Raw genomic sequence first — 12,578 nt, forward strand, 5'->3', positions numbered from 1 at the left:
GGTGTTGTTGGAATTTGAGGCAGAAAAAATCAGATGAACGAACATTCGGGAAGGATATAGCTAAGTTTTATGGCAACTTCAGCAATATTTCAAAGAATCTGTATTGGAAATACGTAATGTGAATTGTGAGCATGTATTGAGAATCAGAAATTGATAAATCTATTCGAGTTTGTTCTTCAAATATTCTTCCTGAATAGATATAGTGAAAATTACCTTTCTATCAACTGAATATATTGAATATTTGACCAATCAATTGTGTTTTATTAAAATAATATTGAATTACCCCCCTCACGAATTCAAGTTGTCAAACGGAAATTATCTTGAAGAAGAACTGTAAATACTTCTTTGAACCCTTATTCGGTAGTGTTGAAATGTTGACAAATTTGTTTTTACAACGAAAATTGAACTGTAAATCACAAATATTCCTTAACAGCTGACCAAATGGGCCAGTTCATATTTTGCACTCGTTGATCGATATTCGATATCAACGCAAAACAAAATAAAACGAGAGAGTATCTTGGACTTCCTTTGATAGAACAAGGATAAAACGAAGCAAATGACATGGTGGCGCCGCCACGAAACTGATCCCATATCCCCGATTTTCTGAAATGTTGATGCTTGCAAAAAGTGACAAGTGCACACACCATTGTTTTAGACATCTTAAACAAGGTTGTCTCTGGTAGTCAAATTTGAAACCAAAGAGTTGAAACCAAAGATTATAGAGTTAGTACCTAACCTAACCTAACTCTATAATCTTTGAGTTGAAACCTTAGATATTTTGGAGCTACAAACCATAGAAGTAGAATAATTATATAAAAAGTTTGTACATTTATGATCTAGTTTTTTTATACATCTATGAGCACATAAGGAACTAAACTTGTTTTGACTTTGCAGTACTGACAAAGTAGTTTCGTAATTCAGTCGGCAGAGGGCGTCTAGTTTTTTGGATTTGGCGAATCCAAAAATCTTCAACATTAGTAAAACAAATTCACACAAGACCTTACAAAGAAAGTATTGTACTAATATAAACTTAGGTACCATTTATTTGACAATCATTATCATTATCAAGATTAATGCTAATAATTCAACAACAAACAGTTGTTACTCTTTGATAATATTATAATAATAATCTTGACACTGACTGACAGGACAATAAAGTTAAGTTAATGAAATGACAACAACCGGCCAACCAATGAAAAATGAAATGGCTTCATTGGACTAGTGATGAAGTTGCACCAAAATAAAAAACTGAAATATCACTAGATATAAAAACTTAAGGGCCCCTTACTTAAGATTCTGTTTATTAAGCGTCTATTCACTTTAAACGAGGTTCTAGATTTGATGCAGCTTTATGCTCTATTGATATTAGCGATAAATGTCGCAGTCGAGCTCAAGGGCCTTGTCCCACCAAAGCAACGCAACAGCGACGCGACAACGATCCGATATCCCCAGCGTGTATCTTTCGTTTTCATCCCATGTTTTTCAATCATGTTGTCCCACCAAAGCTACGCAACAGCGACACAATTTGAATGCGTTTAAATCATAGACATAACCCCTGGGTTTAGTCTATGGTTTAAATCGTGTCGCTTTGGCGTCGCTGTTACGTAGCTTTGGTGGGACAACGTCTTTTCGATGTCCTCTCAAAGCTAAAAAATTCTTTGCTAGGGTAAGTATGACATTGAATCATCTACGAAGGAACATTTTCCAAAATGACTCTTCTTCGATAATTTCATCTTCAATTTCCTTATCAATAGTATATTTTTTTCCATCGTTCATACACAGCACATGCTTCCACATGTCCACTGGAAAATCTGTGTTGTTTAATTCTTCCTGATAAATGTCCTCCATGCCAGTACACCATGAATTTTTCCTTTGGGAAGAAAATAACCAGCAGGGTTGATGATAGATTGCGTCTAGTATTTTAGAATAACAGAGCCAAAACCGATGAACTGATTAGGAGTTGAAAAGTAGTATGATTAGAAAAACACCTGTTGTTTTGGTTGACGTCTTTTGAAAAACGACCGGAGGCTGCAGAGAAAATTTGACGTTTTTTATCCGCACTCAATATTTTGTTCTTGAAGTTTCCCGAGTCGTTCGAATTTTCGAAAAATGATGATGTAGACAACACCCCTTCTTTTACCTGTAACATGCAGACATCGTCATCGGCGGCGGTATTTTCATCGGCAAAAACTTTTTTCACTATCAATATCAATAAAAATATTTCGGTCGTTACTACTTGTAAAAGGCTTAATAAAAAATTTGTCGATTTTCGGTAATTTTTGTTAACTATACTATCTTCTCTTTCCTGGAGTGGTTTGCGCTTGAACGTACCACTGGTTTCTTTTTTTATCCATAATTGGAATTCCCAAACACAACCTTAGAGCAGCAAAAATGTTTACACTTTGCGTGACAGTAACCTGGTTAACCAAAATATATAATAATAATAATAATAATAAAGGTCTTTTATTGAACAAAATAAGTTTCAACATCTATTCCAACATTTATAGAGGGCGAGGTTCAGTTCGTTCCGAGTATTACATACCCAGATATGAAATATGATAGAGTATCAATAACCTAAAGCTTTTATAGATGTGGATATACTTAAAAACAGATAAAGTAATAAAAATATGAAGGAAAAAATTCTAATTTAATGACCAAACTTCTGGGAAAAAAAGAATCCAAAAAATTATTTCAGTAATTCCAACATTTTGAGCCATCTCTAAAACAAGAACATATATTGAGTTTCATTAAAAATGGTAAATAGGTATATACCAACGATGGATTTTTCAGACTTAAAGCGATTGACAAATGCTGCGAAAAAAATTATGAAAAAATTATAAAAAACCTGTTGGGTTGAAAAAAAAACTCGAGTAATTTCAAAGCGTTTTTAGCAAACCAACATAAGGAACAAAATGAAACATCGAATACATAGCCTCGAAGCACCAAAGTAGCAGAATTTTTTATAGAATTTGGAACTGTTCGGGACGGGAGAGTTGGAAAAAAAAATTAATCAACATTTCGGTAATGATTCGATACTGCAGAACAACAATCTACTAAAGAACTAAAGGGATGTAAATAGAAAATAAAATGTGCAGTTCAATGTGGGTGGTGGGTGGCAAGGAGAGCGGGCGTTAATGACGACAACAGATTTTTTATTACACCCAGTAATACCAGAGACACAAATGTACCTGACATGATAAGGCACAAAAGAACTGGAAATCTCTGTACGGAAGAGTAGCAATTTTTAATGATTCAAAATTCAATGTAATGTGAATGAATTTCTAGTGAAATAATCAATTGAAATAGATACTCATTATAATTTTTTCATATAATAGTAGAAAAAGAAATTAAAAAATTCTATATGAAACGTTTTTCAGACATTTCAAACGGGATTTTTGCCCCCTCTTAGGGGCCCCCAAAGCTCGGGGGCCCCAGTGCACTGCACACTCTTGCACCTGCGTAGCTACGCCGCTGTCTAGCCCTCCCCATATTGAAGAAAAAAGACTTGAAAGACTTTTTTCAAGTTGCCCCATGATGGGGCTAAATGAAATTTGTTTGGTAATCGCATTTAAAATGCGAGTATACTCACACTTGAGACTAATAGAAACGCTAAATACCTTTTTGAAATGTTGATAAAACCCTTAGGTAGGTAGTTCAGTCAATAAATAACACAGTAGTTATAGCAGAAAAATACTTTTATTTAGTGGTGAGTAGGAACTTACAACCTGATTACAAAAATAAAATATTAAAGGTGAAATAAAGAAAAACAAATTACAACGAGTATGAATTAAGTCTTTACATTTTATTTGGCCTCTTCTTGAAATTTCGTATTGGAGAAGACGAATCTTTATTTCATTTTCCGACGATGCTACCCTGCACCCCGAAGAGTTTCATTATCATAGTCTCGATATTTTCGACTTTCTGGCTTTCTTACGTAAAATCGCACTATTTTCAAGTAGCCCCTGAAATGACAATAAGAAATAAATTTCTATACCAATGGCTAGTTAAAAGTTAAACACGAAATATATGTTTTGACGTTAGATTGTCAAAGGGAATACTAGTCTCTTTCGAAAAAAAAATGTGGCTGTGTTACATTACTCATAGGTTTCTTTCTGTAATAGGAAGTATACAGGCACATAAAGAATATATAAAACTTACTTTTTTTTTAAAGCTGCACAATCACTATTAATCAGCATAACAAACTTCCCGCGTATCATCTAATCTACCAATTATATATATATATATATATATATATATATATATATATATTGTTATGATCCGTTTTATATCAATCCCTTTATTGTCAATCTGTTATGAATAAAAAATTTTAAATTTAGTTTAAACGGATTCATAAACCTTTTGAAATTGATTTAATACCAACTTTCAATGAATTTTGAAATATTTTTCTATTAACTCTTTCTCAAGGGGGTTCTCAGCTGTAAAGTGCTTTATGATATTTATCAATGATATATATAAAAAAAATTTAATATTCAATTAACAAACTATAATCAATCAGAAAATAATAAAATACAAACACTTAAATACTAATTACTAAATTACCTTACTTTATATCTCTGATTGTCCTGTCTATATCACTTCACGAAAGTTAGCTCCTATGACACTACTTATCTGATATGAAGTCTATGCTCTGTCACTGGTCGAATTCATTATTGTTGTACTATATTGTTGTCAAAATTTCGGAAATTTTCTCAATATCTCTTGAAGAATCTCCATGTTTCCATCAAATTTGTCTTTCTTTCTTCTTTAATTCGTCATGTATTATATCACCTCCATATTAGGATTTTCTCCCATCAAAGTTCATGTTTATCCTTGTATTCAATTTTTCAATTCAAGATCTCATATGAGATTATAACATTCTTGAACTCCGAACTCTATACATACTGTATCGATAATATTCAATCTTTCAATATCCAAATTACAAAAACATTACTTTCATTCTTACTCTCAAAAAAAATTCTGACAATTCTATTTTTTGTTTTCTGTCATCTTGAAATTTTCAAATCTGAGCATCTATGATAATTTAAATATCCTCATTAATGCTAACAAATGTAACAATTTTCTAAAATTCGAAGAACAACTAACTAGCCTAGATCTTATTAGAACTGAGAAACCTCTTTGAAATTTCCAACTGAAAAATTCTTTTATATGAAACTAAATTTTGTACGATTTGAATTGTTACTCACGACAATTCAACAATACATTCATTTGGTAAAAACTGAACCATAACAATATATATATATATATATATATATATATATATATATATATATTCTTTTGATATAGAGCATTACAATCTTGAACAGCAAACAATAATTATAGCATGTGTATGATATACAGTTTTAGCAGAGGTTAGTGTAACGGGGTACCATACAAATTGGTGTATGATACAAGAGCTTAGGGAAAAACCTCAATTAACAAGTGTAGAAGCGCTCGCCTCACATACATGCATTATATTACACACTAGATGCCGTTAGCATGTGACTTAAGCAGTGACGGCTGAAATTTTCAAGTTACCTCGACGTTTTCAATTAGCCCCGTTTTACGGTACTCCTTTTAAGGGGGATTGGTGCAAACGGGCCTAAGAAAATCACTAGATTTTGAACTGTACGTTTGAGTTACGTAAAAATTATGATACTCGTAAACGTAAAAATTATGTTCAGCATTGCGAACACTTTCAACAATACATGTAGATATTATTAGATCAGTGGTTGCAGTACATTATTCGCGGAGTGAAGATGAAGATCTCGACAGTAATTTTCGATATGAAAAATTCCGACAGATTCCCTCAAAAATCAAAAACGCTAACTTGACAGTTTAATTTGATTTGAAGAATAATTACAAAACGTTATGTTAGTGAAAGCTGGGCGTTACGCTAAAATACAGAACATAATTTTTTTTTAACACGATCCTCTTTAGGAGTAGGGTGGTAACTGAAAAAAAAGCTCTTCTAGCAAGCTGGAGAGACAGTTTTTGCCGAGCTGCATATTACATTTTTTCGGCGGACTCTTCATACCTTCATGAAGGTAAGCACTCACCTGTTTGCTGGCCTCGCCTACCACATCGCCATCACTATCCATTCTTGATTATTATGATAACTAATATTCAAACCAGGTTCTCATCAATTCACTAGTGAAATCTAGACGAGTTCGAAAAGAATGAACTTGACAACAGCAAATGACAGTTTTTATCACAACCACTTATGTTTTCATTAAACCGTGAATTCACGAAAACGACTCAATCGTTGTTGAACGACAAAAAAAAATTAGAGTTGTCCTACTTCTCAAATAAGAAAATTCCACAGCGGTTGGTTGGGCTTAGTCATGTCGGTTTACCACCAGAAGAAAACCCCATCGAGAATTATTAACCAGGTTTTATCCTTACGTTGCCCACGGTACATCGAGGTGGTCATACATCGCAAAACTTCGAAGAGCACTGAAAAAAGTGCTTCCGCGTCTCGAGCACTAAGCACCGATTATTCACAAAAGGCTCGGGATTACTTAGTCCTTTGTGGAAGTTATTCGATTTTGCGAGCATTAGGGTGACCGGCCACCGAATGCGAAGTTGTGCGAAGCTGAGCATTTTCAATGCTAATATAATCGACAAGCTACGAATCGAATGACGCAGCTCGTCATTGAGCATTGAAAACACTCAGCTTCGCACAACTTCGCATTCGGTGGCCGGTCACCCTTAAGCAACAACAACTGTTGATGTAAAAGTGTATTCGATTGAAAAAACACACTTTTTGGGGACGTAATAATTAGTTCTACTCTCTCACAGTTTCAAGATTTCACATAGGAAAATAATGATTTCACGAATGGAAACACTAATTCCATAACCATATCAGACTTTTTCTGTTCGTGAAAATGCTATCATTTGTTTCAACAAAAGATAAGTATTGGTAATCTTAAGTAACTGGAGAATATGAAAAACAAAGCTTTGGTATGAAGAAAACTTATTCTTACATCAGAAATATATGTAATTTCTGGCCGCGTGAAATAAACCAAAAGTTAGCAGAAAAAAATCTGCCGATATTCAGATCTCAATTTGTCCTGCGACTAAACAGTTTGCTAGGATTCTTGAGAATACATAAGCAATTCACGAAATATCAAAATCATTCATCGAAACATCGAATTTAAGTCGAAATTAATTTAGCTACATAACATCCGTTGATCGATTTGAAAGTGTTTGTATAATTTGGGCGGCATCTGTTAAACGGCAGATATTTTCTAATTACACGATTCTCACAAAATTCTGTACATTACAAACTATTGTGTTTCAATGCATTTGTGTTGTTATTTTTGAAATGTCGGAAAAAAATTGAGATGCCTTCAACTACAAAATCGAATTAGCAAAATGACATATCCGTACGGTAAATACCCGATCGTCTGAAAGCTGCCATGCTCCTCCTCATCGATTCCAACGCTGATTTAGGGTAATGTCAGACGCGGCGGTTTTGTCCGAGACGTTTCTCGAGAGTAGAACCCTATCGGAGAGTCGTCAATGGGTTTCAAATCCACCATGTCAGATGTAGCGGTATGAATCGCCAGGCGTTTTTAAAATCGACTCGAAGGGTCGTCGGGACCACTACCCGCCTCGGTTTTTATGAGCCTTTCGTACAGTCATCAGTGGTATGTATATGGAACATGTCAGACGCGGCGGTCTTATCGTTCTCTTCACGACCTCACACCGCCTTGTATTTTGGAAATAAACCGATGCGATTAAATCGACGCGTGTGACATTGACCAGACGAACGCTAGCGGGAACCGTCTCGGTCAAAACCGTCTGACATTACCCTTATGTGTAATACGGTATTAGGCATCGAAAGTATCGTGCTTTTAGACACGGAAGTGAACACTTGTGAAAGGTCCCATGCATACCAATGTATATCCGTATATGGAGTCCAAAATCCAATCTGAATCAAGTGAAAACCAAAGATTATAGAGCTAACTCTATAATCTTTGGTGAAAACTGTCTTCATCCCTTAGATTATTGTTGAAAAAAACATAAACTACCTGCCCTTTTGCTTAATTAACTTTCAGAAACTTTATTCTTTTAAATCTAATATATTTTGATATTAATAAGGAGTAAAACAATTTACTTATAGAAATAATCGAGCGCTTCATCTAATTTTCATTTCATATTAATAAACAATGATCACAAAATCATCAACAGAAATATTCAATTAAAATTACTGTCATCTAAATCTAAAAAGATATTAGACAATTCAGAGTAAAATATTGCAAACATTTGAATAAATAACTAAATTATCAATAACAAATATTCAAAGTGTACTTTATATACAAAAGATGCCGATCAAGGTCCTTCCAATTACATCATATGTTTTATTTTCAATAACTTACATGAAAATGTAATCGAATCTGGAAAAAATTCCTCGTTAGACGACATCAAATAATAGCAACACATTTTTATCAATCGTAAAAAAAGCTTAGAAGAAATTGACTTGATTGTTGATCTTATCCAATCGATGATGAATTCCATTTTATGTACAGGATACTGCTTGTCTCAAAGAACTAAATGCTGCAATAAAGTTTAAAATTAGTATTAAAATGATCTACAAATCGTGCATTATGAAAAAATAGTAGTAAGTTAATAAGGTTTTCCCATGAGGAGACAAAATGTTACAAAACAACAAAACCTAGTTTATAGTACTTGAATAAAACAGTTTTTCATTGCAATTCAACAATACAGTCTCACCATTAGTGTGTATTTCGGAAGCAATGCAAGGACTTATTTTGTAAAATCATATTTTCAGACCTATGGTTTTATTCTGCTTTACATCCGAAAAGTAACGAATCTGTAGTGTCCGATTTACAGATCCGTAAATAATGCAATTCTGGAAATGTTCCTGTAACTATCTTATTTGCAGTGTTACTTTTGAACTACTTATTGTAAATAGTTACTGGTTCCTGTAAGCCACAGATCACTAAAAAACGTCCAGTGGATTGTTGCTAGGGCATTATTCATCCATAGCACATGATGTTCACCACTCATGCTCATGTTATTTTATTTCACTTGTGAATTAAAAATTGAATTTCACTGAATGGATAATACCCTTGTTGCTATGGGCCGAAGGTCGTCTTTGAACGTCAAAATGGAATAAAAAACTTTAATGAGGAATGTGACATTGACATTATGTAATAGGTATACAGAGTGTTTTCAAAGGTGAGGCTTCTCTTTTGATAGAAGGTAGAACTCATCAAAATAAGTCGTTTAGCCAAAAATTGTCTATATAAAATATCCAAGATGGCTGAGATACAACCCCTAGAAGTTCGACAAAATTTCATTGAATTTCAAGTACGGGGGACCTTGGAAGGTGACTCTGGCATCGCAAAAACGAAACAAAACATAAACATATGGCTGGACAATGAATGATTCAGTACCAAGTTCATCGGATTAGATGCATCAGGTCACTTTTGAGAGAATCATAATTGTTGTATCGTGTAATTTAGGGTGAAAAAAAATGTGGAAAATCGAGGCAGTTTCTTGAAAGTACTTATGTTATTTATGTTGAAAGATTGTTGGAATGTTCGAAAAAGAAGATTGTGATGTCCATTGTGAAAAAATTCTTGAATAATTTAGACGAATTTTATTGTTGAGATTTTGAAGTATTATTCTATTTTTTACACTTGTGTCCTAAGTCTTTTTTGTTGGTATCCAAATGAGCCATTTCATAAAATCGTGTAATTTACTAAAAAATAATGAGAACAATTCGGCAATCCTAAGTTTCCATTTTAATCACCACGTAAATATCGAACGACCCAATATCCTAAACGAAATCACATGGTCGAATCAGGAGATAAGTTTTTTCCCACTTCTTTGCGATAATTTAGCTAACAAACGGTATAGGATCGTATTAGGATCTATTTCAGTAATCATTTTCAACTTAGTCATTTTGAAAGTTTTGTAGGTATAGGTTATTTTTGGTAAAACGCTTTATTTTGACCAATTCTACCTTCTGTTGAAAAAAAAAGCCTTGCCTTCGAATACACAAATTTTCAACTTACATTATTGCCGGGATTTGTGTCTCTTCAAGTTGAATTCTTAGAACATTAGAGTACAAAGAAAAATTAGGTACAACAATTAAAGCACAGCAGTGAGAAGAGAGCCCTGAACATGGTCTAAATATAGATAATAACTTTCGGCGTTTTATTGAATTGGTTTTATCCCAAGGTATCAGCAGAGTCACGAGGTAACAAACCCGACCAGATGATGAATAGAGACCCAATTAGTACATGGCCTTAGGAAACAGTTTTTGGACATTGTCATAGACGATCAGACGGTGGAGTATTCGAGATCTATAGCATGCTATTTTATTTCAAAAGCAACAAATACTATTTGTTAGAATATCTCAGAATATACCAACTAGTGGACTGAATACAACGAATCACTTTTCTACTTGACAACTGGGAAAAAACTACCTTACTTTCACAGAACCTTGCCCATTACTTCATTCGAAGGACTGCACATAATTTCGAACAATTTAAACAAAATACACCCCCATCTAATGGTTAATTATGAAAAATGAAAATATGAATTTTACCGAGTCATGAAAGTTTGAAGGGATCAGAGAGGAGTAGAATCACGTTTATCTCTTCTTTCTTTCCGTTTTCTCTCCCTACCTTCTCTTTTCCTTCTCTTAATCTTCTTTCTCCTCCTATCTAAATCAGCCAATTCTGCTTTAAGATCGGCATATGTTTTTCTAAGACTTGTCATTGAGTTTAGTACTAGATTTATTCTTTCGGTTCTGTCAGTAATTCCATCTGAAATTGAAGGTGTTAAATAAATATGTGGTTTGAAATAAGCAACACAACAAATGCTACATAGATTCATAAATATCCAACTCACCGAGATTCACTCGAAAATCATATTTCACTGGTCTTTCCGGCCACTTTCCTGAATTATGTTTAGCCTTACCCTTGGGGGAATTGACTGATGCATTTTCTTCACTATCACTGTTATGACCAGATCTATTGCCTGATTTCCTACCTTTTTTAGCAGGAACAGACTGATCATTTGATTGGTAAGATCTTCTACTCTTCCTTCCTGTGGAGGTTGATGGCCTATCATCTTTAATATTCTTTTTTTGTGATGACGATGATTCACATACCAATTGGCTATCTATAATCAAATTTGGCATTTCAGCGATAATCAAAATACATACAATAAACTGTTGAAAATTATGTGAGAATGAAATTGACGCTGTGAAACATATTTGAAATGATAAAGAAAAGTATTCAATTCTTTCTAGAACTGGAGAAGGTGAAAAAAATTACTCACCCTCATCACTGTATGCGGACATTTTGTTTGAATTGGTTCTTTTCTCTTGAAACTCAGTTCTTGTGTTGCTATTGTCATTATTTTGGGAATAAGGTGATAATCCGCCATTATTACTGAAAAGTAGTGTACAATTAAATTTCTCATTCACCCCAGGAAAACAGGCTTTTATTTTTAGTTTAGAAAAGGGTTTTCAAGGGTTTCAAAGATCTGGGGGACTCTTCACCTCATAACAGAAACTTTATGAAGAATTTTGTAATATCAATTCAGAGGTAATATTATAATGGTAACTTATACATTAGAAATCGGGATTGGCCTGAAAACTTCACAATATATTAGTTTATTTTAGGCGAACATTATCCTGGTTGCACATAGAATGAATTAGTTTGGCGTAGGACAAAGCAGTTAACAACTAGAAATACAAAATGTATTTCTAACGTTCAATTTAACTGAAAGTCAGTTTGGCAACGTCGAATTTAAGTAAAATAGTTCAATTATTAGAATATATTAGATTTTTTATTATAGTCTGCAATTTATGGTTGTTAACAGGCAGAAAATGTAAAATGAGTTTTGTCTATTGTTGTTACTCATATAATTGTATATTGTATTTTGTGATATTCCCCCAACTTAAATTTGTTTTTTCATATAACATATCATTTCAAAAAAAGGAGGATAAATGCAAATATTTCAAAATAAAGTCTTCTCTTTCAGGAAAAGTCGAAGAACGACATATCACAGAATGAAAAAGTAATTTGAACTTGAACTGGTAGGAGCGAAGCATAATAGGCGATATAAATGGCATGTAAAGCTGTTACGTTGGCACAAGCCGACAATGCATCCACATACACAGCGGCTTTGCCGAGCGGCAAGGCATATTCATAAAACAAGGATATCTTTGTAAGTATAAGGTTTTGAGTTGTAATAAAAGGTACGAGTATGAGCATTTCTTTTTTTTTTCGTATTCATAATGATAACCTCACACTTGGAGGGATATCCTCCAAGAATTAATAAAGGGATGTTGCAAAATCCGCGAAGCGCAGAAGAATAACGCTCTCTTGGGCTACGTATGACAGACTTGGGAGTGTGTTTAAGAGTAATATTCCAGTTTTTCTGAAGCGAAGGGTTTTTGACCAGTGCATTTTGCCGGTTATGACCTACGGCGCCGAAACTTTAACCTTAACGGTCACATGAACTAAGAAGCTTATAATTACAGAACGTAAGATGGAAAGATCGATGCTCGGTGTGGCACTTCGTGACCACGA

The 12,578-nt window shown here is 33.8% G+C and overlaps 1 protein-coding gene across 3 annotated transcripts in view; it reads right to left on the reverse strand.

Annotated features, from left to right (window-relative positions):
• Positions 1-8,052: 8,052 nt before the first annotated feature.
• Positions 8,053-12,578, reverse strand: part of LOC123306497 (AT-rich interactive domain-containing protein 4A-like) — a 51,114-nt gene continuing 46,588 nt past the window's right edge. For 2 of the 3 annotated variants that reach the window (XM_044888533.1, XM_044888535.1), the window contains 4 exons: positions 11,320-11,432; positions 10,888-11,160; positions 10,583-10,802; positions 8,053-8,559 (listed from right to left, as the gene is read on the reverse strand). In XM_044888533.1, coding sequence (XP_044744468.1) covers positions 10,606-10,802; positions 10,888-11,160; positions 11,320-11,432 — 583 coding nt within the window. In that variant the 3' untranslated portion in view covers positions 8,053-8,559; positions 10,583-10,605. The remainder of the gene's footprint in view (positions 8,560-10,582; positions 10,803-10,887; positions 11,161-11,319; positions 11,433-12,578) is intronic. The other variant, XM_044888534.1, reaches the window with a different exon arrangement.

Source organism: Coccinella septempunctata, chromosome 2, assembly GCF_907165205.1.
Source record: "Coccinella septempunctata chromosome 2, icCocSept1.1, whole genome shotgun sequence".
Classification (NCBI taxonomy): domain Eukaryota; kingdom Metazoa; phylum Arthropoda; class Insecta; order Coleoptera; family Coccinellidae; genus Coccinella; species Coccinella septempunctata.